This window comes from Polyodon spathula, chromosome 3 (assembly GCF_017654505.1).
Source record: "Polyodon spathula isolate WHYD16114869_AA chromosome 3, ASM1765450v1, whole genome shotgun sequence".
Classification (NCBI taxonomy): domain Eukaryota; kingdom Metazoa; phylum Chordata; class Actinopteri; order Acipenseriformes; family Polyodontidae; genus Polyodon; species Polyodon spathula.
In genome coordinates, this window is record NC_054536.1 from 5,575,388 (window position 1) to 5,596,851 (window position 21,464).

Here is a 21,464-nt window from a genome sequence, read left to right on the forward strand (position 1 = left end):
AGTAGAAAATGATACTACTAAATAGGAGGAATTAGTCAATATTCCCTCAGTTTTCCCAGGGGCAGAATTAATAAAATACTGTGGAACTCATTAGTCAGCTTTAAAGCCACTACTGGCACTTTAGACAAGTTCAAAAAGCCACCAGAGAAATGGATTTCTAAGAAATCGGACTGTATCATTAAGCAGCTACTGATTAAGTGTCTGTGTGATGGAACAGTGTCTGTTATTCCATTGATGTATTGAAGTGCGTTTATTAGTTTTTGAAGAGTAATAGAAGTTCACATGTAATATGTGATCACTGCCTCCCTCCACTTGCGTTGAAAGTGGTTCCTTGTGCAATCTTTGCACTAACATGGCCCAAGATCAAAAAGTATAATTTCTGTCACATCAAGAGTGCAGTGAACAACTATATATAATCATCACCATCCTTATTATAAGTGTAGCCCTTTAAGCTTGCTATTCCCTTTGGCTGCCCAGGTTTAGTTAATGGGGGTGTACAGTCTGTCACAATTGCTTCCATAGTGTATAACTAAACTCTTGCTTACCTGGGTATGATTAAAACTTAGGTAACACTTTACATGAAGTGTCTCTAATTACTGTGGCTGTACATAGTACTGTAATTACTTGGTAAACACATATGTCCTTACACAATTGCAATGCTATTATGCAGTTACAATATACGTAATGTACACTTTTTTGCACAATATATGCAAATGCAAAAATGTATCAGAAAAGGGTTTAGAGTATGGGCTAGGAATAGGGTTATATCAAGCAAAATAATTTACCCATTAAGGACATTGTAATTATGTGCAAGTGCACATGTACGTATGAAGTAACTAACACGTAAATACACAGTAATTAGAGCCACAATGTAAAGTATTACCGAAACGTGTTTAACCAGCTTTTATTCTCAAACTGGTTACCTGAAGAAACTGGAGGAAAAGATAAATTGGTTTTATTGAGCTATACAGGTACTACGCCAACACATCGCATTTAATACCCTGCTCTTCTTCCTAAGAGTTGTGTTAAGTCTTTACCATGCCGTGAGTAAACAGGGTTTTGAAGTCTCTGCTAAAAGGATTGCAGAGATTCTTTAATGGGAGAAGAACCTCAACAACGTTTCCTGTTTTGTCCTGCAAGGTCTTCTGCTCAGGTTTTAAAATATCATTTCATTGGAGACCAAAGTTACGCACATTATTTTACAAGCTGGAAAATGTAGGTCTGCATCAGCATGATAGCTAATCTGTGCTGTATCCCTTCCATCCCATGCTTATGTATGGGTACATTCAGAAGTGATGAGCAACAGCTTGGAAATCAGAAATGTGCTGGATTGTATTTCAATATAATTTCATTCATATGTACAGGCACCTCCTTATATCCCCGGATTCTGAAACTCATAACTTAAGAATATCATAATCAAGCTCCCTCGCAACTGGATAAGAGAAAGATATACATGTAACTGTGACATGCAGTACATTTAAATGTATATGAAGACAGGCAGGCACCTCCATATATCCTCAGAATCTGATCATCTCAATTCCTCATGTGAAAAAATGTCCTAATGACAGTCATCACATCACAGAAAGCCTACTGTGTCGACGGACTTGTGCCTGGGCAGATCTGCAGCCCAGCAGAGGAGCCTGTGCTAGGGTCACCCACAGATGCACTCGTAACACCTGACAGGTTCAACTGGATTGTTTCCATTCAGTTTTTATTTATTTAACGCTTGTAAATCAGTTAAGTGTTTAAATCAGACTTGGTTGAGAAGGTTGTCTGTTACAAGGGTGGGTGTTTTATTGGAAAGCAGCCACCTCCTCAGTACTTCTTGCACACTGTTGTGGTTCATAAAGCCTGTTCACTTAACTTGCTTCATCATCTGGATTAGTGTGCATTATTGCCTGAAACATTTCAAGCGTCACAGCCTTCTGCAGATGTGGTCCCTGGTTGATTCTGACCACACACAGATCAAATAATACTCTATTTCCCCATTCATTATTGGGACAGTTGCTGATCTAAGCCTTGTTTACTTCACAATAATTGAAGTGACAAGTAACACGCTTCAGTTAATCTGTATAACATTGACTCAATGTCTATCCCAGTAGTTCCTAATAAATTGGCTACAGCCCCTTTAGTTGGCCTGGGCAATTTTCTAGCCTGTCCTGCTTTCTGGGCTTAAATCAGCCTCACTGACCATTTACATTGTCATATTTATTTATTTCCAATCATAGTGTAGTTAACCAATGTGATGGGTCTTTAATGCATGTTGAATTCTCGTATTGGGTCAGACTCACATTCAGGAATATAGTTTAATAACAGATGCATTGGCCCTGTAGCTCCCATGGAGGAGGCAAAACCAGAAAGGGCTGTTTCTCCTCAATGTGCTACAGTGGACCCTACTGGCCAGGTGCCTAGCAGTCTCAGACGGACACCTGCAGGGCTGGCCTTTGTTCTCCAGAGGCTGGTAGCTCGCTGACATCCACTCTTGAGTTCTTGGGTGCAGAAGAGGAAGCTGGCTTGGTCGTGGGATCAGAGAACGCTCACTGTGCCTTCAGGTCTCCAGAGCTGTGTGGGGAATTGCTGCGTTGAGGGGAAAAAATAATTGGACATTCTAAAGTGGGGAGAAAAATCAGGGGTCAAATAATTGGGCACACTAAAATGTATATATTTAAAAAAAAAAAATGCTAAGCTTTTTAGAATGCTTTCCAAAAAAAGTTGCAACCTTTAGAAGAAAAAGATTTTTTTATTGCAAGTTTAAAATGTTAATTGTTTTCTGAACATTGTTCATGGAATGGATCTACCAGTTGAAATAAAAATTAAATGGAGACATCATGCACCTAAATCAGTCTCCAGTCCTAATGATATGTCAGGCGGACCACTTCCAAACAAAAATACAATCATAGGTAATACCCAATAGATACTGCTGTGTATTTGGCAAACTTAGAACGAAGGCTAAGCAATGCATTTTCATAAAGGAGGGACATGAACACCAGCATGACACAAAATGATTTAACCTAAAAAAAAACAAAAAAAACAAACAGAACTATAGAATTCACATTTACAGCAGTTTTTAGTTTTGTTAGCACAATAAACAACCAATAATAATTTGACATCAAATGTTTCAGTTCCAACTAATTCATAGATTCTAAAATAAAAATGTTAAAACAAAATCTTTATTCAGGAGGTAGAGTCCCATGCACAGGTCTAAAACACACATAATCAAGCTAACCCTGATTGGACTGGATTCACTTTAGATCTGAAATAAACATCAGGCTGTATGCACATACTTACAATAAATAGGATATACAATCTTTAAAGAATTTATTACACTTCAAAGTACACTTGTACTTAATGACTGAGTTCAAACATCTGCGTAACAATCATTCAGAAGCCACTTCTTCACTCATAGCATGGGTGTCACTTGTGTGATTCACAGCTTGTGAGCAGCAAGGACAAAACATAGAGCTAATGGGCCAGACTGGGGCAGTTGGGTTTCACCCTCTGTTGTTTTAAGGCTGGCTTGTATTATGAATAAAATTGCATCCCATTAGTTTTACTTTATTATTTTCTCCCAATTTGCCATATCCAAATATTTTTTAGGCTCAGCTCACTGCTATGCTGACTTGACTCTAAAGTGTGAGCCATCAACTGACCACTTTTTTTCACAATGCAGACTCACTGTGCATCCAGTTGGAGCTACAGTGTCGGAGGACAACACAGCTCTGGGCAGCTTACAGGCAAGCCTGCAGGTGCCTGGCTAGACTACAGGTGTCACTTGTGTGCAATGAGCTGAGCCTCCCCCCTGATGGCACTTGGCCAATTGTGCACTGCCCCCTGGGAGCTTGTGTCTATGGTTGGCCTGGATTTGAACTGGCAACCTCCAGGCCATGGGGCACACCCTGTGCTCCACTTGGAGAGCCTTTACCAGATGCGCCACTCAGGAGCCCCCCAAACTACAGGTTTAGAGAATGTGTTTATAATTACATTTCTATTGCACATTAATGTAACTACAACAAAAAATCTGCGTGATTTTCAAAAAAGCTGCATTCTGAGTTTTGTAAGGGCACTTCAGACCCAAAACTACTAGCACAACCTCTTATTGCTCACATACAAACATCTGATTGAAACAGGGAGCCCTTCTGCAGTAGTGGGTTCTGAGGAGGGTTATACAAGTGCATGTGTTAGCACCACACAACCCAAGTCAGTTGGGGGACCTGCTCATATGCATTTTTATAAACTTGGGTTCCGTGACACATACTGTTACTCAGGCCCACAGAAAACTACAGCAAGTAATCATTTTTCAACTGAGCTACTGTTAAACAAGAAGTGCACCCCAAGCCTGCTGACTGCTACCTGTTGCAGTGCGTAAAGTTACATTTACACATCGGCTTTAAGTATCGCCTGTAACTATTAAGCATATATGTGCATTTACAGTACATAAACGCACCCTTTAATTCATTATAATATAGTAAGGATCCATCCGACAAAACCAAAAACCTGAGGACCCGACATCTACTACTTCTCCATCTCTCCCGTGTCCTGAATGGACTGGCTTTTTAAATATCCCTTCATTGAAACAAACGCACTTTGTGGAAGCCCTTGAAAATGTGGAACGTGAAAATAGATGGTCACTGCTTTTGTTCGGAAGTTTCATTGCATTGTTTTTTCGCATGCAAATCAGAATGTACCCCCACTTAAAAGCAGAGGTTTTTAGTGTGCCCCGACTTACAATCACTTCCATAGGTGCCACAGTTTAGCAATTCAATGGTATTTTTATGAAGTCCCTCGGACTTCTTTTATCAATCAGTTGTCTAATTTTGACAAAGCTTAACCAAACACTGTCGAAACTTTCTTTAATGCTGTGGATATAAAAATATAAATACAGCCTTAATCCCTCTTAATAGAAACATCTCCATTTAAGCCATCAAATGAATTCATGTCTATGCTTTTTATAATATTATTCATTGAGCCATCATGGGTAACTTTTTTTTTTCTTGCAAACACAAACACGGCAGAGTTCAGTATCTAAAAATATTTTCATGGACATAAAGTTAAGAGGTTACAAAAGGCATTGGTTTTAACAGCACGAGTCAAAGGGTTAGCGTGGAAACAAGATTTATAAAGGGTCTAGGAACTATTTTGCCACTTCTTGGTTATTCTACAGAGGCCTTACCAACAAGTACAAGCCCATGAACGATTACATGAAGGACCCAATTAATTTTTTTTTAAAATCACATTTATATTACTTGCAGATAGATGTCTTAGTAAACAAATACTTTGTTAAACACCAATATTTTATGGTAAACATACAAACTTTTTGGCCTGTTCATCGAGGAGTTCTTGGGAACATTTTCAAACACATACTGGACTATATCAGAGAAACATAAACTAATTTAATAAAATGACATGTAAGAAAAGGGATTGGTTTTTTTTTTCGTTTGTGGTCCACAGTTGGGAATACATTCGGATAAATTAGATTTAAACAACGCTGGTCAAAAACAGCTCTATGTATGTACAATATATAAGACTGTGTAACCGGGAAAGATAGAAATGCCTAACGAGACACAAAATGAATGCAACCTCTACAAAATGATGTTACCTGTTACCTGCTTGTGCATGAGAAAGGACTTTCTGCAAAATACAGCAGGAATGCAATCCGAACACAAACGTACACATTGGAATAAATGAAGTGTAACACACGGTCCCCTCTCTGCTGGCCCCAGTGAGTCTCATTGCAGCATGTAGGAAGGTATGTTTATGTATAATGGCACAGTTGTTTTCCATTCTCCTCAGTATTTTACCTTCAATGTTTTTTTTTTTCTTTTATTCCCAACAATCTCAGCTGCATTTGCTCTTCATAGTCGAAGGATGATTTTCAAGCAGTTCAGGTCATTTTATTCTTTAAAAAAAAAAAAAATCTAAAATCTGTTCCCTCTGTGCTGCACAAGATGGAGGCACTGTAAAGGCATCTAGCCGAGTTGATAAGGTCTCTCGTTTCCTCCCAGGTAAAAACTGGATGGACAATAAAGAACCGCTAGGATATGATGGCAGGGGACCACCTAACCACACTCAGATTGTCCACACTGGCGGAGCGCTTCTTTGCAGATTTCCTCAGGTCCTTGTACTTGTCATCACACAGCCAGGAGATAGCCTGGAGGATTTAAAAGAAGAATAGGAGATCAATCAGCATGACTAAATGTTTCTCAGTATTTGGTCGTTTACTCAGTGCTGAATGAGTTCTTGAGCAAGCCTGTTTTTGCTGGCTAATTTTGAGTGATAAGCACAGCAACCATTTCCAAGGACTCTTCTGGAAATTCTTAAAACACAAAAGAATTATGTATTATGTACACATCTTTTTTTTTTTTTTTTATTGTGACCACACAGAAAACACCAGGTTGAATAAGCTTATATGAAAATTAGAGGGTTAATTAAAACACCAAGACCAATAAACAAACTGGCAAGAACACACAGGGCAATAACACATGACTCAAAAGCTTGTATCTTTTACATGTAATTAATTTGTTTTGGTAGTCCAATAACTAACAACATACAACAATTTTGGTACTTTATCCATTAGTACATAAACATGTCACAGTTTCTGAATAAACAAACAAACTAAGCCACAAATGAAGCCGAGGGGATAGAGGATAGTCTTAAAACGATATTGCAACTTTCTGACTAGCAGGCAATACCAGTGTCTGTTAACCCATGCCAGCTTTGAGTAGCAGGTGGAGACAAAACTGAACAAACATCGTTACAGAGCAGGAGTGCGCCATCATCTATTCTTATCTTGTCAGACGCAAGAAGGAAGTACACTTGACAAAATGGAATGCTGAGTATGGTGCCTTTGACAGGGGGCACACGTCCTTGCAACTCTGCAATTAAAACAAGCTCTGGTGAGGCACAAAGCCCCGCCACTCCTTTCATGTTTGCTTTGTTTATTTTCTTAAAACAGTTGTTTAATCTTCATTCCGTAAAAGGTAATGACATTCCCCTTGAACACACAGTATTCAAGTTAGCATACTCAAGAGCAACTAAAGCAACAGAACTCTAATAGGTAAATAATCAAAGGTTTTCCAAAATAAAACGATAGGTTTCAGGATATTTAAGGGGGTTTGCTGGGGCTTTTGACTTTCAACAGTCAAGATTTCAAGAAATACGATGCAATAACCAGAGCAGTTCAGAGCAAAGGCAAAGAAAAACAAGTGCAACTATAACCTTCATAGAGTTTGGACCTTAAAAATTGGACTGTAGTTCAGCAGGTTATAGTAGAGGTAGGTTTTTATCTACCCTCTATCTCAGGGAAGAAGCAGCTTTTAAACATTACAGAAAACATGTCGGGATGCGATTTGCATAACCAACTGATCACACAAAAGATTCACTTTCAATACTGTCGCAGTAAGAAATCGTTCTTACAGATTCTCATTATAAACGGCTAAGATGTATCTAGAAGACCGGAGAGACATATCTGTGCGCAGTGGAATGTTCCAGCAGTTAGAAGATCATTCTAGAGCAGGGGTGGCTCACGCTGGTCCTCAAGAGCCACAATCCTACAGGTTTTCTCGGTCTCTTTAAATCATCAATGGCTAAACACCTGGAATAAAAGTTAGTGTTGACCAATTAAGAAAATAATTGGTTCAGTTAATCAATTGACAACTCCGGTGGAAGGAAAATAGTGGACCTTGCAGCTCTCCAGGACCAGGGTTGGCCACCCCTGTTCTAGAAGCTGCTTCTTCTGTTATGTGACCGATCTAGCTATCTATCAAGATGCTGGAGTAACTGAGATGCTTCATCTGATCTCTGATTGGAGAATGAGGTGAAAGCTGAGACAGGAATTATTCCTACATGTTTTTACAGTACCTTTGCCTGTTACCTTACTACAGCAGGCCAACAGATTGAGGATAATGAGAGATGAGTGATGGGTTCCCTGTAGAAAATGGAAATCTCTCTCGTCATTAATCTTTCAAAGCTGCTTGTGCTCCATTTTAAAGATTGGTTTAACGGGTGAAGGCACAACTGCTAAGATGTGTTCAAAAAGCGGGATAACGGTGGAGAAAAAGTACAGACTCCAAGAACAATACCCATTATGGAAAAGGAAAGCCACAAGCAGTCAAGCTGCCACCTTTCTGAAAATACAAAATAGGGATAAAGCCAAATACAAATTCAACAGGGCGTGTTTTTAAAGGGTTTATGTCTGTGTTTACTGAAAAAAAAAAGTTTGGTTAAAAGACATGTTTAATTTTACAAAATAAGAAACTTGAGTTTAGATCAAACTGTTAACAGCAGTGTATTGCCTTATACATCATGCTCCTTGAGGGCATGATGTAAACATGGGCTAAGAACACTATTCAAAACTACAATCCTCAACTCCAGGAGGTTGTGTGGTCCAGTGGTTAAAGAAACAGGCTTGTGGCCAGTAAGTACACAGTTCAAATCCCAGTGAGCTACTGACTCATTGTGTGACCCTAAGCAAGTCACTTATCTCTTTGGGGTGAGATATTATTGTAAGTGACTCTGCAGCTGATGCATAGTTCACACACCCTAGTCTCCTATCTTGCTTTGTGATGATGATCCACTATGAAAGGAACTATATAAAGATTATATATATTAGAACACCACATTGCTTCTTTTGTTTTCATTTGTTGAGCATATGAAATCAAACCACTGTTATTGAAAATCTTGGAAAATTATCAATAGGCAAATTAGTGACTGTCTAATTTAACTGATACCTTTAATAGGCCACACATGCAATTAATTTAAAATAGTAAGAGAAAAGGAACACAATCACAAATGGTAAAAAACATGAGACTTTTTAGAAGTTGCTTAAGCTGCCTAATTATGCACAGAGTGGTCTAGTATTTTCACACACCAGTGTTTATTGTTTCTATATTACTGATATACTGACCGGAAACTGAAATTCTTACACCCAGAAGTTTTCATGCAGGTAGGTATATAAAGGAGGATGTCTGTGTGTTCTCACACCCAGAGGTTTTTAATGGCACATTGTGAGGTGTTATAAAGGATTTGCAAATGGCACATGTGGTGGTATGAAGTATGTACATACATGTCTAATATATATATATATATATATATTTTCAAAGGAGTTTAAAATGCGTAGGAGACAGCGGGATGACAGCCTGTAACCAGGCAAGTCCCCTCACCGCTAGGCTGTGAGAGAACGATGCAGACATATAGAGTTTCAGTCCCTGTATAGAATCTAATCCTGGATCAGACCTGACACATATCCTATGTAAACTGATCTGTGATCAGTCCTCAGGAGAACAGGCACTGAAAGAGGGGAGAAGAGGAGGTGATCATCCTTCCATCATCCTGCGCTGGTGCATGAGTTACAGCAGGTGACATTCAAAAGAGCATTTCAAATTGGAGAGAAAATACCTAATTAGGGACAATGAAAAAAGAAGTAGTGTCGGTTTAGTTATCTGATGTTGGTTTAAAACAAAGTCTAACTATGGTATTCACGCCTGCATTTTCCTTTTCTACGTATTATAAAAAGTTGAATATCATTTAGTGTCAGGGTCCTGGTGACACTGATAACCTGCTTGGAGGTACATTGTTCCTTACATTATTATTTCTGCTGCACTTTAAATGTGCTTATCAGCAAGTGCCTGGCTTATTCCTCGCTTTCACATTTTCTGACAATTTCATGACACTGTGAAAGAGCAAAACCATTTATTTCTGGAGACTTGAGCTCAGTCCCACTTTAAGTGAGAGAGACAGATCACAGTTCAGTTCCAATGCGAATGTTATCTTACCACAACAGTATCTACTTTTGAATCAAAGGACAGAAAAGACGGACTTTCCCATAGCCTTGCACAAGCATATTCACAGTTCTAAAACATTCCAACTGATATGATATCCCCCAGCCTGTGTTCAGTTACTTAGCAGGTAATGCACACAGTGTAGGGTACCATAGGATGTACTACACTCCCAATACCACAATGCCTGAATGTACACCAAGAGGGCCAAGCAAAGCACGAAAGACAAGCCACAAGGTCTGGTATGTGAGCACACACATACATGCAATCGCACATGCACATGCAATCACACACACACACACACACACACACACACACACACACACACACACACACACACACACACACACACACACACAGCATGTATAAAAGAGGAATGGGTGAAAAAAGAAGGTATTGATTTTTTTTTTTCTTATGCATTATGGAGGCCAGGATTTGACCCGTCTTAAAAGTGATCAAATTGTTCGACAAAGCACTGAAGTGCTGAAAGAGGGGTGCTTACTGTCTGGAGACCACTGTGGAGTTGCGGTTGATACATTAATAGGTTCAAATAACAGCAGTATTACTCTGTTCTGAAATACAGCAATGTCCAGCACTGGTTTATCCTGGTCCGAGCTGGCAGTGGGCTGGTTAACTGCTGGACATGCTACTTCACGAGACTGCAAAAGCCCATAACATTATACAACATTTCATGGGCTTAATGCATAAAGCGTTTGGAGAAATGGTAATACTGGTTCAAGAAAGAAACCTTTCAGATACTGTTGCACTTGCTTGTTTGTTTCACCTGGAGGCACTGAAACAAAGCATAGAAACTGCTATCTTTCTTTAACCTAAAGTAGCACCAGATGTCATATTTAAAATGAAATAAATGTTTACTAGAAGAGCACATGTGAGACTGTGACGGAAACATGAGTTCTGGTGATGAAGCTTCCTCCTGACCTGTGAGGGCGCTAAAGAACGAGAGGAGAAGTATCTGGAAGGGCTGGCCTGACAGTTCGTTTCCGGGTCAGGGAAGTGGGTCAGCCTGGAAAGAAGCGCGACTCTGTTGTAAGACCGTATTGATTTGAAAGGTAAACGAGAGGCAGCTGCAAGTAATAAGGCAGCTGCAACTGTTTACCTAGATATCATGCGGGATTACATATAGGGGCCAGGGTAACGCTGATCTTTTCCTTCATTTGGGAACGTGAGGAGAGAAGGACTGAGAGAGGAGCTCTCAGAGTGTATTGCGTGTTGTGTGTTGTCTTTGTTTGTTGATAATTGTCTGTCTTTTTCGCACCACTAGACAGTTAGCGGACACCTCCAGAGCTGTCGCCACGTAAAGCAGTATCCGCAGCACCACTGCACAGAGCACCTGCACGTTTGAATATCACCCAGGACTGGTGACCGTGCCTTTGTTTGTGTGTGAGACTGTACTGTGTTCGCCATCCCCGCACTTTACACATTGTTGTGTACGGCCGGGGATTTATTATTTGACGGTCGCCAGACCTGGAAACAGCACAAATGAACACTTGTTCACTGAATCACTGCTGTCTGTTCATCACTCCTGCATCACATCACCACTACACCTGTTCCCCTTACCAGCCACTTTGCCACAGAGACCCATGTGTATTTTAACAGAAGTGACAAACAGGAAAGATGTGTGGAATGATTTTACAATTCCTTTTAAAAATCCCAGTCGCTGTTTTCCTGAATCTCGTACATGGGGCTGTATGTATATACTAGGAAGATATTTGTTAGGAACCTTGTAAAAAGATGTTTCAATTCCAAACCCTCACAAGTCACCCAGCACTAAAAAACAACCACAAGAAAAAAAAAGTCTCACCTCAAGTTTTTGTGCTTTGTCCCTGCTTAGAGGCTCCAAGGGATAGCTTAAGTTATTGGCCTCTGCCATGGACCGCAAGTCAAAATAATACTTTGCATAAACACTTGAAGGGACGTTAATGTTGAACTGCAACAACTCAAGAAACTGGCGCTCAAGCTCATTCCTGCAGACAAAACAAATGAGAAGAAACACACTGATCAGGATGCCTTCCGATACATTATTATACATGTGAAGAGTGTGTAGGAGTGGCATATACCACTTCAATTGAGTCAAACCTTTAGTAGAAGTAAACTAAATAAAGAAAACATGTGACACCCCTACAAGTATGTTATTAGCCTAGACCTGATAACCAAAGGAAAACCCTATTAGTTGTAGATTGAATAATAAAAGCAACAACCACACAGTGATGTCTGAGTAAAGCAGGTGTGATGCACTGGTTAGGATGAAGAATTCTGAAGGAACTGTAACTTGTAAACAGTGGCACAAATAGCAGCCCAATAGTTAACTTGTAAAAAGAGACAAAGGTATCCATCAGTGTCTCTGCATTAGACATATCACTTCAAATCAAGCTGTGACTGTAACCCTAAGACTTTTAGACGATAATTATTTTCAGAACAAATGGAAAATAAACTTACTGTACTTATTAGGCACCTGTGCATGCAGCAGCCCAAGACATCCACCTATGCAAACATTCAAATTTGTGTAGCAACACGAGAGCTAAATTTAGCTGACATGAGTGGAAGTCGTAATGCAAGCGTCTAACTTGGCGATAATCTCATACATTCACTTACTTCTCTGGTTTGTCATTTGATCCTCAAAGAGAATGGTAAAACTATCCTTCTTAAAACTAACATGACAGAGAGGAGGCTGGCGCATGACAGAGAGGAGGCTGGCGCATGACAGAGAGGAGGCTGGCGCATGACAGAGAGGAGGCTGGCGCATGCCGCCACGTTCATTTATAAAGCATCCTTCATACTCAAGCATACCAGACATTTGACAAACAAGAAAGCAGACTAAGCTTGAGCAATGCTAGTCAAGCAACAGCTTTTTAAAGTATTGAATTCCAAAGTAGGGGAACTAAACATTTTGGAACCATTTATATTCAGGTATATGGGATTGCCAAGAGATGGTTGATCTTAAAGTACATGCCACAACATAGGGGGTAACAGCCTCACTCAGATAATCAGGAGCAATACCATGGACAGCCTTAGAAGTGACAAGTGCAATGTATTCTGGTTGATGTATCATGCATTAATGACACTTATTCAAAGTCAATCTGACATCTGCATTAAAATAATGATCCTTCACTATACAATGCAGACAAAGACAGCTTTTAGCATCCCTATGCTATAGCCCTTGTTGCAACAGAAATAAAGGAAAGCAACCCTGTTTATGGAAAGCCTTTGTACAAGATCAAAATTGTTGAACTTATTTTGACTTTCTCTATGCCCTTTTATTCATATTGATAAAAAAACGGGATTCATTTTCAACAAAAGCAACTTTGTCAAACATTTAGCCCCTAAAAAGGTTCCCCTTCAGATGTATGTTTGCTGGCCATAACTTGGCTATCCAACTGCAGTTTATATCATTATTAATATTATTATTATTATTATTATTATTATTATTATTATTTAAGCAGACGCATTTATCAAAAGCACCTTACAGAAAATTAAACAAAATATAAAAGTATACAAAATTACAGCCAATAAAAACACAGAATTATAAATACAAAAAGGATATATAAAGAGGAATTTACAAATAAAGATTGAATAAGTGGGTTTTGAGAAGACGGTGGAAAGCAGTACAAGACTGAACAGTCCTGAGGATAACCAGAAGCTGGTTCCACCACAGGAGGACGAGGGAAGAGAAGGAGTGAGCACGGGAGGAAAGAGTGAAGAGAAGGAGCAGCACTGGAGGAAGGAGAGTGAAGAGAAGGAGCGAGCACGGGAGGAAGGAGAGTGAAGAGAAGGAGCGAGCACGGGAGGAAGGAGAGTGGAGAGAAGGAGCGAGCACGGGAGGAAAGAGTGAAGAGAAGGAGCAGCACGGGAGGAAGGAGAGTGAAGAGAAGGAGCAGCATGGGAGGAAGGAGAGTGAAGAGAAGGAGCAGCATGGGAGGAAGGAGAGTGAAGAGAAGGAGCAGTGGGAGGAGAGTGAAGAGAAGGAGCAGCATGGGAGGAAGGAGAGTGAAGAGAAGGAGCAGCATGGGAGGAAGGAGAGTGAAGAGAAGGAGCAGCATGGGAGGAAGGGAGGAAGGAGAGTGAAAGAGAAGAGAGCAGCATGGGAGGAAGGAGAGTGAAGAGAAGGAGCAGCACGGGAGGAAGGAGAGTGAAGAGAAGGAGCAGCATGGGAGGAAGGAGAGTGAAGAGAAGGAGCAGCATGGGAGGAAGGAGAGTGAAGAGAAGGAGCAGCACGGGAGGAAGGAGAGTGAAGAGAAGGAGCAGCACGGGAGGAAGGAGAGTGAAGAGAAGGAGCAGCACGGGAGGAAAGAGTGAAGAGAAGGAGCAGCACGGGAGGAAGGAGAGTGAAGAGAAGGAGCAGCATGGGAGGAAGGAGAGTGAAGAGAAGGAGCAGCACGGGAGGAAGGAGAGTGAAGAGAAGGAGCAGCATGGGAGGAAGGAGAGTGAAGAGAAGGAGAGTGAAGAGTGAAGGAAGGAGCAGCATGGGAGGAAGGAGAGTGAAGAGAAGGAGCAGCAAGGGAGGAAGGAGAGTGAAGAGAAGGAGCAGCATGGGAGGAAGGAGAGTGAAGAGAAGGAGCAGCATGGGAGGAAGGAGAGTGAAGAGAAGGAGCAGCATGGGAGGAAGGAGAGTGAAGAGAAGGAGCAGCACGGGAGGAAGGAGAGTGAAGAGAAGGAGCAGCATGGGAGGAAGGAGAGTGAAGAGAAGGAGCAGCATGGGAGGAAGGAGAGTGAAGAGAAGGAGCAGCACGGGAGGAAGGAGAGTGAAGAGAAGGAGCAGCACGGGAGGAAGGAGAGTGAAGAGAAGGAGCAGCATGGGAGGAAGGAGAGTGAAGAGAAGGAGCAGCACGGGAGGAAGGAGAGTGAAGAGAAGGAGCAGCACGGGAGGAAGGAGAGTGAAGAGAAGGAGCAGCACGGGAGGAAGGAGAGTGAAGAGAAGGAGCAGCACGGGAGGAAAGAGTGAAGAGAAGGAGCAGCACGGGAGGAAAGAGTGAAGAGAAGGAGCGAGCACGGGAGGAAGGAGAGTGAAGAGAAGGAGCAGCATGGGAGGAAGGAGAGTGAAGAGAAGGAGCAGCACGGGAGGAAAGAGTGAAGAGAAGGAGCGAGCACGGGAGGAAGGAGAGGAAGAGAAGGAGCAGCACGGGAGGAAGGAGAGTGAAGAGAAGGAGCAGCAGAGGAGGAAGGAGAGTAAAGAGAAGGAGCAGCATGGGAAGAAGGAGAGTGAAAAGAAGATGCAAGCATGGGAGGAAGGAGAGTGAAGAGAAGAAGCAAGCATGGGAGGAAGGAGAGTAAAGAGAAGGAGCAAGCATGGGAGGAAGGACAGTGAAGAGAAGGAGCAAGCACGGGAGGAAGGAGAGTGAAGAGAAGGCATAACAAGTCATATGAACTTTTACTATCTATAACCTGCTTTTGATAGTAAATGAATAGCAACTAATGCTCCCCTGTGTCACTACAGGCAGAGCGCATGCGGACAGTAACTCACATGTCTTCCACTGTGATATCTTTCAGGATCTGGCAGTAATCCACATTCCAAACCGCTTGGTCGTCCCACACCTTTGAAGCCAGCAAGATGGCACCTAAGACAATTCGCTTCCAGTTTGCAGGGCAGATATCAATCTCTGCGTATGTTAAGAGCCTTTCAAGATATACCTGGAAACAAGCAGTTACAAGAAGAAAAGTACATTTGCTTAAGCTAAAGTAATGACAATACAGTGCACCGCATTTACAATGCAGCAGTTACAAGACAGTATGAGGCCTTCAGTGACCAATGCAGCGTCATATTCCAGTGTCAACTGGCTCCAAGTTAGTGTGTTTCCCAATAAAGGAATAAACAAATCCTGTTTAAAACAGCAATGACATCACTGCTTCCCGTTGCAAAAAACTCCATCATCAAGTATTCCCTTAGTATCTGACCTTGTCTATAAATATACCCTCTAACAGATTTCTACTTCTTAGTTTACTTATGTAAAGTACAGTTGTGTTTAGGATGTTTCATCTAAGACCTGGTGCTGCAGTCTTTGTTTTACAGTAACATTTGTAAAGATAATAATAATAATAATAATAATAATAATAATAATAATAATAATAATAATAATAATAATATCAGAACAAGCAGAATGCTAATGATTTGGAGCACTGGGAATGATAAAGTTAATCCAACCACAAAGCCAAGGCTGAGTTTGCTTGAAAAATAACTCTTCTAATACCCTCACTGTAAAGCTGCTGCTATTGGTTTTAGAATGAAAACTTTCCTCTGTGGAAATCAAGCAAAAGATAACATGGAAGGCGATTTGAGAGACGCTGACTGAAGAGCTAAGCCAGTGCGAAACACTGGCCTGGGCTTCTTGTTATAAAGTACTGGGGGCAGTCTCATTATACAGTAACAGAGTGAAGTCGGTAGAGCCGTGTGGCAGGGCGGAGGAAAAGCCCTGAACATAAACAGAAGGGGGCGGGGCCAAGCCCTGCGTGTAAATACATACACTGTTTGGTGTTTATTGGTGACGGGAAAATGTATGGTTATTTTAAATGGGTAATTTAATGTATTGTATGATTTGAATGGATGTTGTGTTATTTGAAAATATGATGTTTTCTTTGTTATTGTTTGGTTTGGATACCGTCTGGCAGATGTGATGGCAGCACCTTGTTTCTGCCAGACCTCTCATGAGAATGTGACTGGTGCTGCTTACTGAGTTATCGTTTAAGTGTTTGTAATTATTTGTTAACTGCACCAGTATATAAACCCTGTAGTTCTCCGTGTCCTGGGTGGGCGTTCGAGAGGAGGAACAGGAGCAAGAGAGGAGAAACCAAAACGAAAGACAAACTAAAAACCAAAACAACGGCTACGAGTGCTGGAAGCTCGTGACTGTTTTTGTTTGAATATTTATTTTGCTCTGCAAGCGTTGTTTTTGTAAACCTTTTTAATTTTATTTTTGGTGAATAAAAATAGCGCCGCAGTGCGCTTTAACCAAAAATATATTTTTTTAAACTGTTACTATGGTCAAAACAATGCCCGAAACAGAATGCTTCATCACAAAATGTAACCATGTCACAGAGAACCAAATGCTACCGTTATTCATCATCATGACAAGTATTGCAAAGCTGGCTTTGTGTGTGTGTCGTTTGCACAGGCTGTTAGACATGGCTGCTTAGCAAAAGCTTATGTGTTTAACTGGGCAGACCTCACAGGGCCTTGCTGAATGCCTGCAAGGTTCCATAAAGTATTATCATTGTGTGAGGCTTTACCAGGCTGTATCAGAAGCACAGCCAGCAGACATCCATTGGGGGAGGGTCTGGATAGACGCAGCCAGTTTCACCATCTGAAAAATAAGACCCCCTGTGCCTGTATCCTAATGACACAGACTGCATTGAAAATGAGGCATGCCAAGAAGAACTGCACAGCTAAGCCTCCATTCTTGTTAGAACGAAAGTAAGATCCTTTACAGATTCCTGCGGATGACTGGCAGCAAGCAGCATCGAAGCACTTGGTTTTTAGCAGAACAGGAAGTGAATGTGAGATCAGAAGGATGCACGTTTGAAAAGAGACAGCAACCTTCTTTTTTGGAAGAACTAAACCATAAATCATCCATCCATCCATCCATCCATTATCATTAACCGCTTAATCATTTACAGGATCGCGGTGAGCTGGAGCCTAACCCAGCAGACACAGGGCGCAAGGCAGGACTACACCCTGGACGGGACAGCAGCCCATCGCAGACCATAAATCTTCAAGTACCAAAACAAGCTTGTTAATTCCAGTCTTTAGCTATTTTACAAAACAAGAACCAAACTACACCATAATACAATATAACATAGGTCTCTTTTAGGCTCTCGAGCTAGTTAGCTACACAAAGGGGGAAAAAATCCATTAGATGTGGGAATTATTAAAATATTAACAATGAATCACTGGGTAACTCGTTAGAGCTCAAAACAATGGTTTCCAAAGGTCACCACTTGATTTTGTAATCCCATTTAAATTCCTTGCTAAAAGCGCAGTATAAACAAACAAAGACAATTTATGGTGTTAGATTCTCCTGTGTTATCAAGGTAACTGGTTGCTGATTTACTGCTGTTTGAAACCTGTCTAGGTAAGTGCTTGTTAGACTCCATTACCAGGCTGACTGTTTGCTGACTGTTCTAGACTGTTCCAGGTGGAACTGAATCCTGTTTGTTTACTGTAACCAAACTCCCTATTTAAACTCCCTCAGTAAAACAGCTGAAGGCAGTTGGAGTGGGTCACAGGCAAGCAATATTATTCTTGAACTGACATTTTGAATACCACCACATTTACTTGGGAAATAGTATATGGATAATATTTTGAGAAATGCATTTTTCTATACTGTCTACATCATTTATGTGACTGTGACCTAAATAGCCTTTGCACAGCAAAATAAAGTACATTTTCATTAAACCCTAAGTGTGGATAATTATTAGAACAACATTTTTCTTTTGGCCATTTTGACCCAAAATGTCAAATTAAAAAAGTGTCAGATGAAAACTGGTCCAGTCAATGACTATGCATACAACCAGTGTGTTGTGAGGGTCAGTATAAGGGTTACAATGGGAGCGTGGGGCTGAAACGGTATTCTCAAATTATATCCCTAAGAGTGTTTCAAGACTGCTGTTGTCCAGATGATAACACAGAAAAAAATGGATTTCTTTTGTTAGGACATTTTTTTGTACGAATCATAATTAATTTTAAATAGCCTACTACGATTTCTCAATAAATGAACAGTCTCTGTACAATTAGCAACACCGACATTCAGCAGACTGGACAGCTGCATAAAAACAGCCAGAAATTACAGGTCAACAAAACTGTTTATCCCGCCTCAGCTAACTTATGATTGGACTGCTGCAGAGGGAAAATACAGGTCTTTGATTGGTTGATCGTATCACCGGTTTGATTTTAGGAAAACATTAACTACATCTGCCCACCCCTCACCCATAATGCACAGCAACCTATGGAATAGCCAAATAAAGCAATGGGCCACAAGATGGGTGTATGATGTATTTATACAATTAATTTACAGATGTGTGGCAAAACACAGCAAAGATCAGGCAGGACCCCCCTCCCCTCTTCATCCTTCTCTCAATCTACATTTCTATACTTTGATGGTACACGTTGGATACCGATATGCCTGTGGAGGAGTGAAGAACACATATAACTGTATATGTAAACACACTACCGCTGTCCATCATTTCAATACAGTGATAAAACACATAACTGATTCGCCCATCCAGGGGGCTGAGGTTCTGTACTATTGTACGTTTGTACTATTGTACACAACTCCAGAGCAGACTGTTACTCCGACACTATTTGAGCCAGCAGTGTGCAGTTATTGGAATTAGCGGTGCACATTTATTGGAACTAGTGTATTGCAATTATTACGCAGATATTGGTATATTCAGACGAATTAGGGCTTTCGCCCAATTCAAATTTGATTGCACTATGTGCATATTGAATGTCCACCTTGAATACGTTTGCATCTCATGTTTCTAATTACCGATGCATTACCATATGCTAATAGGACCGCATTAAAGGAACAGAAGGAAGGCAGTGTGCTGGACAGAGGTGAGTGCATGTTTTCACACTCGTCTGTTGGGCATGGGAATACGCTATAAACGTCACTATGTTATGCACATGTTATATATGTTATGGAAACAAAAAAGAGGCTTATTGCTTGTATGTTTTTGTCGCAAATTGACTATGGTCATGCAGTATATAGGTTTGCATCACCATCAACTTTAGGTAAACTGGACTCGCTATATCATGCAGCATTGAGGTACAATACAAATACAAGATTTAATACTTGTATATTATACGATTTGGTAGGCTGGACTTATTTGGCTTTACGCAGGTTGAAGCACTGGTATATTCTGGTATATAAGGCTGTTCAATGTAAATTATATGAATATACTTATTTAAGTGAATACCTTATAGCTTCCCATAGTAACCATAGCCTCAGATCTCATTCTTTTTTGCATTTTAAAATCCCAAATGTGCGTACTGAGGCTGGTAAAGGATCCTTTGCTTATTATGCCCCATGGTCCTGGAATGAGTTCCAGTCCAAACTAAAGCTGCAGACCCAGATATCTTTATTGCAATTTAAAAGTAAACTGCATGATTTCATGACTGAGAGTTGGAATCGTTTTAAATAGTTGACTACTTTTGTGTATTTTGATTAATGTTTTAAATGTGATTTGCCTGTGTCTTAATTGTATTTTATTGTGTATTGTTCTTGTTGTCCGATTGACTTGCTGCTACATGCTTGGCTAGGTCTCACTCGTAAAAGAGGTTTTAATCTCAATTTGACTACAAATATAATATATATATATATATATATATATATATATATATATGTATATGTGTGTGTGTGTGTGTGTGTGTGTGTGTGTGTGTGTGTGTGTGTGTATATATATATATATATATATATATATATATATATATATATATATATATATATCTTATAATACAGCAGGGAGGGGGTTAATAGCTTCCCTGCCTAAAAACATGTCGTCTTTTATATTATAGATTATAAAATGACGACTCGTGTGTATAGAAAAAAAATGGTTTTCTGAATAAGGTGTCTAGAAGGGCTAGTATTCCGATAGTATCCTAATACTAAGTGGATATTCGGTATCACGTTTTCGGAATACTGGTATCCAGAATACGGATGGATTTATTCGGAATACCCTGTTTACATGGCATGGAATAGCTATTCAAATTTCCCACTATTCCGAATACAACTGGAATCCTGATAGAACAGGACAACTGGAACAGGTACCCGGACAGCAATATGGGTGCAGTCAATTGCACCTACCACGCGCGACCTGAACGAAAACATTGCATTATCGCCGCACTGTTTGATCTGGTACTGGGGAATTTAATACGTTCCTCAGCATGTCGCAGCAAAACGGTTATGAACCGGTCGAGGTGGCGGACACAGCTGACTGTATCATCTGCTACCTTCTGGAAGTCCCGGTAGCCAGGATACACATACAGACAGACACGACCAATTGCTCAGACAAGGCCTTACTGCCCAGGTTTGTTCTAGCCAGCAGCATGTGTCATAGATGAGTCGAGGAGATACCTGGACATGATTTGCTCATTGCTGAGCTCCTCATATGTGTGCCGAGGCCGGTGCACCCTTTCAGCATATCTTCGCCTTTGTCGGGGTTGCTGTTGCTGGGTGTGCCTTGCATCATTCACATCCACATGTCGACAGACACGCTGCATGCTACCCACGTTTCCCATTGTTGCCTGTTTGTAGTCGGTGCTGGAATGGTAGTGTGCACTGAGTTAACACAGTCCTTTTACAATCCTTATTCTGCGCATCACAAACCTGGTTTTGTGCTTGGCGCATACCTTCGAATATACCAGGATCACGCATATTGTCGGCCACTCCCCCCATATTGCGCGATGCATACATTTTATTTCTGCACAGCACAGAATGGATTGTGACGCGCAAAAGGACATTTCAAATATGGCAACTTGGCACAATTTCGGCACAACAGCCATTTGCGACACGCAATCCCCTCTGCGCGGTGTGCAAACCTTTCGAATATTGGGCCCATACTCTATTTTTATATAGCGCCTTTCATAGTGGACCACCATCGCAAAGCGCTTTACAAGATACAAGACTATCTGCCCAATGACAAGCATGTGACCTGAAGCTACAGTATGGTTAATCAGAAACA

The 21,464-nt window shown here is 40.8% G+C and overlaps 1 protein-coding gene across 4 annotated transcripts in view; it reads right to left on the reverse strand.

Annotated features, from left to right (window-relative positions):
* Positions 1–2,725: 2,725 nt before the first annotated feature.
* The window catches only part of LOC121310929 (cyclin-Y-like), a 70,432-nt gene continuing 51,693 nt past the window's right edge, over positions 2,726–21,464 (reverse strand). For all 4 annotated transcript variants that reach the window (XM_041243834.1, XM_041243840.1, XM_041243837.1 and 1 more), the window contains 3 exons: positions 15,253–15,419; positions 11,596–11,758; positions 2,726–6,148 (listed from right to left, as the gene is read on the reverse strand). In XM_041243834.1, the coding sequence (XP_041099768.1) occupies positions 6,032–6,148; positions 11,596–11,758; positions 15,253–15,419 (447 nt within the window). In that variant the 3' untranslated portion in view covers positions 2,726–6,031. The remainder of the gene's footprint in view (positions 6,149–11,595; positions 11,759–15,252; positions 15,420–21,464) is intronic.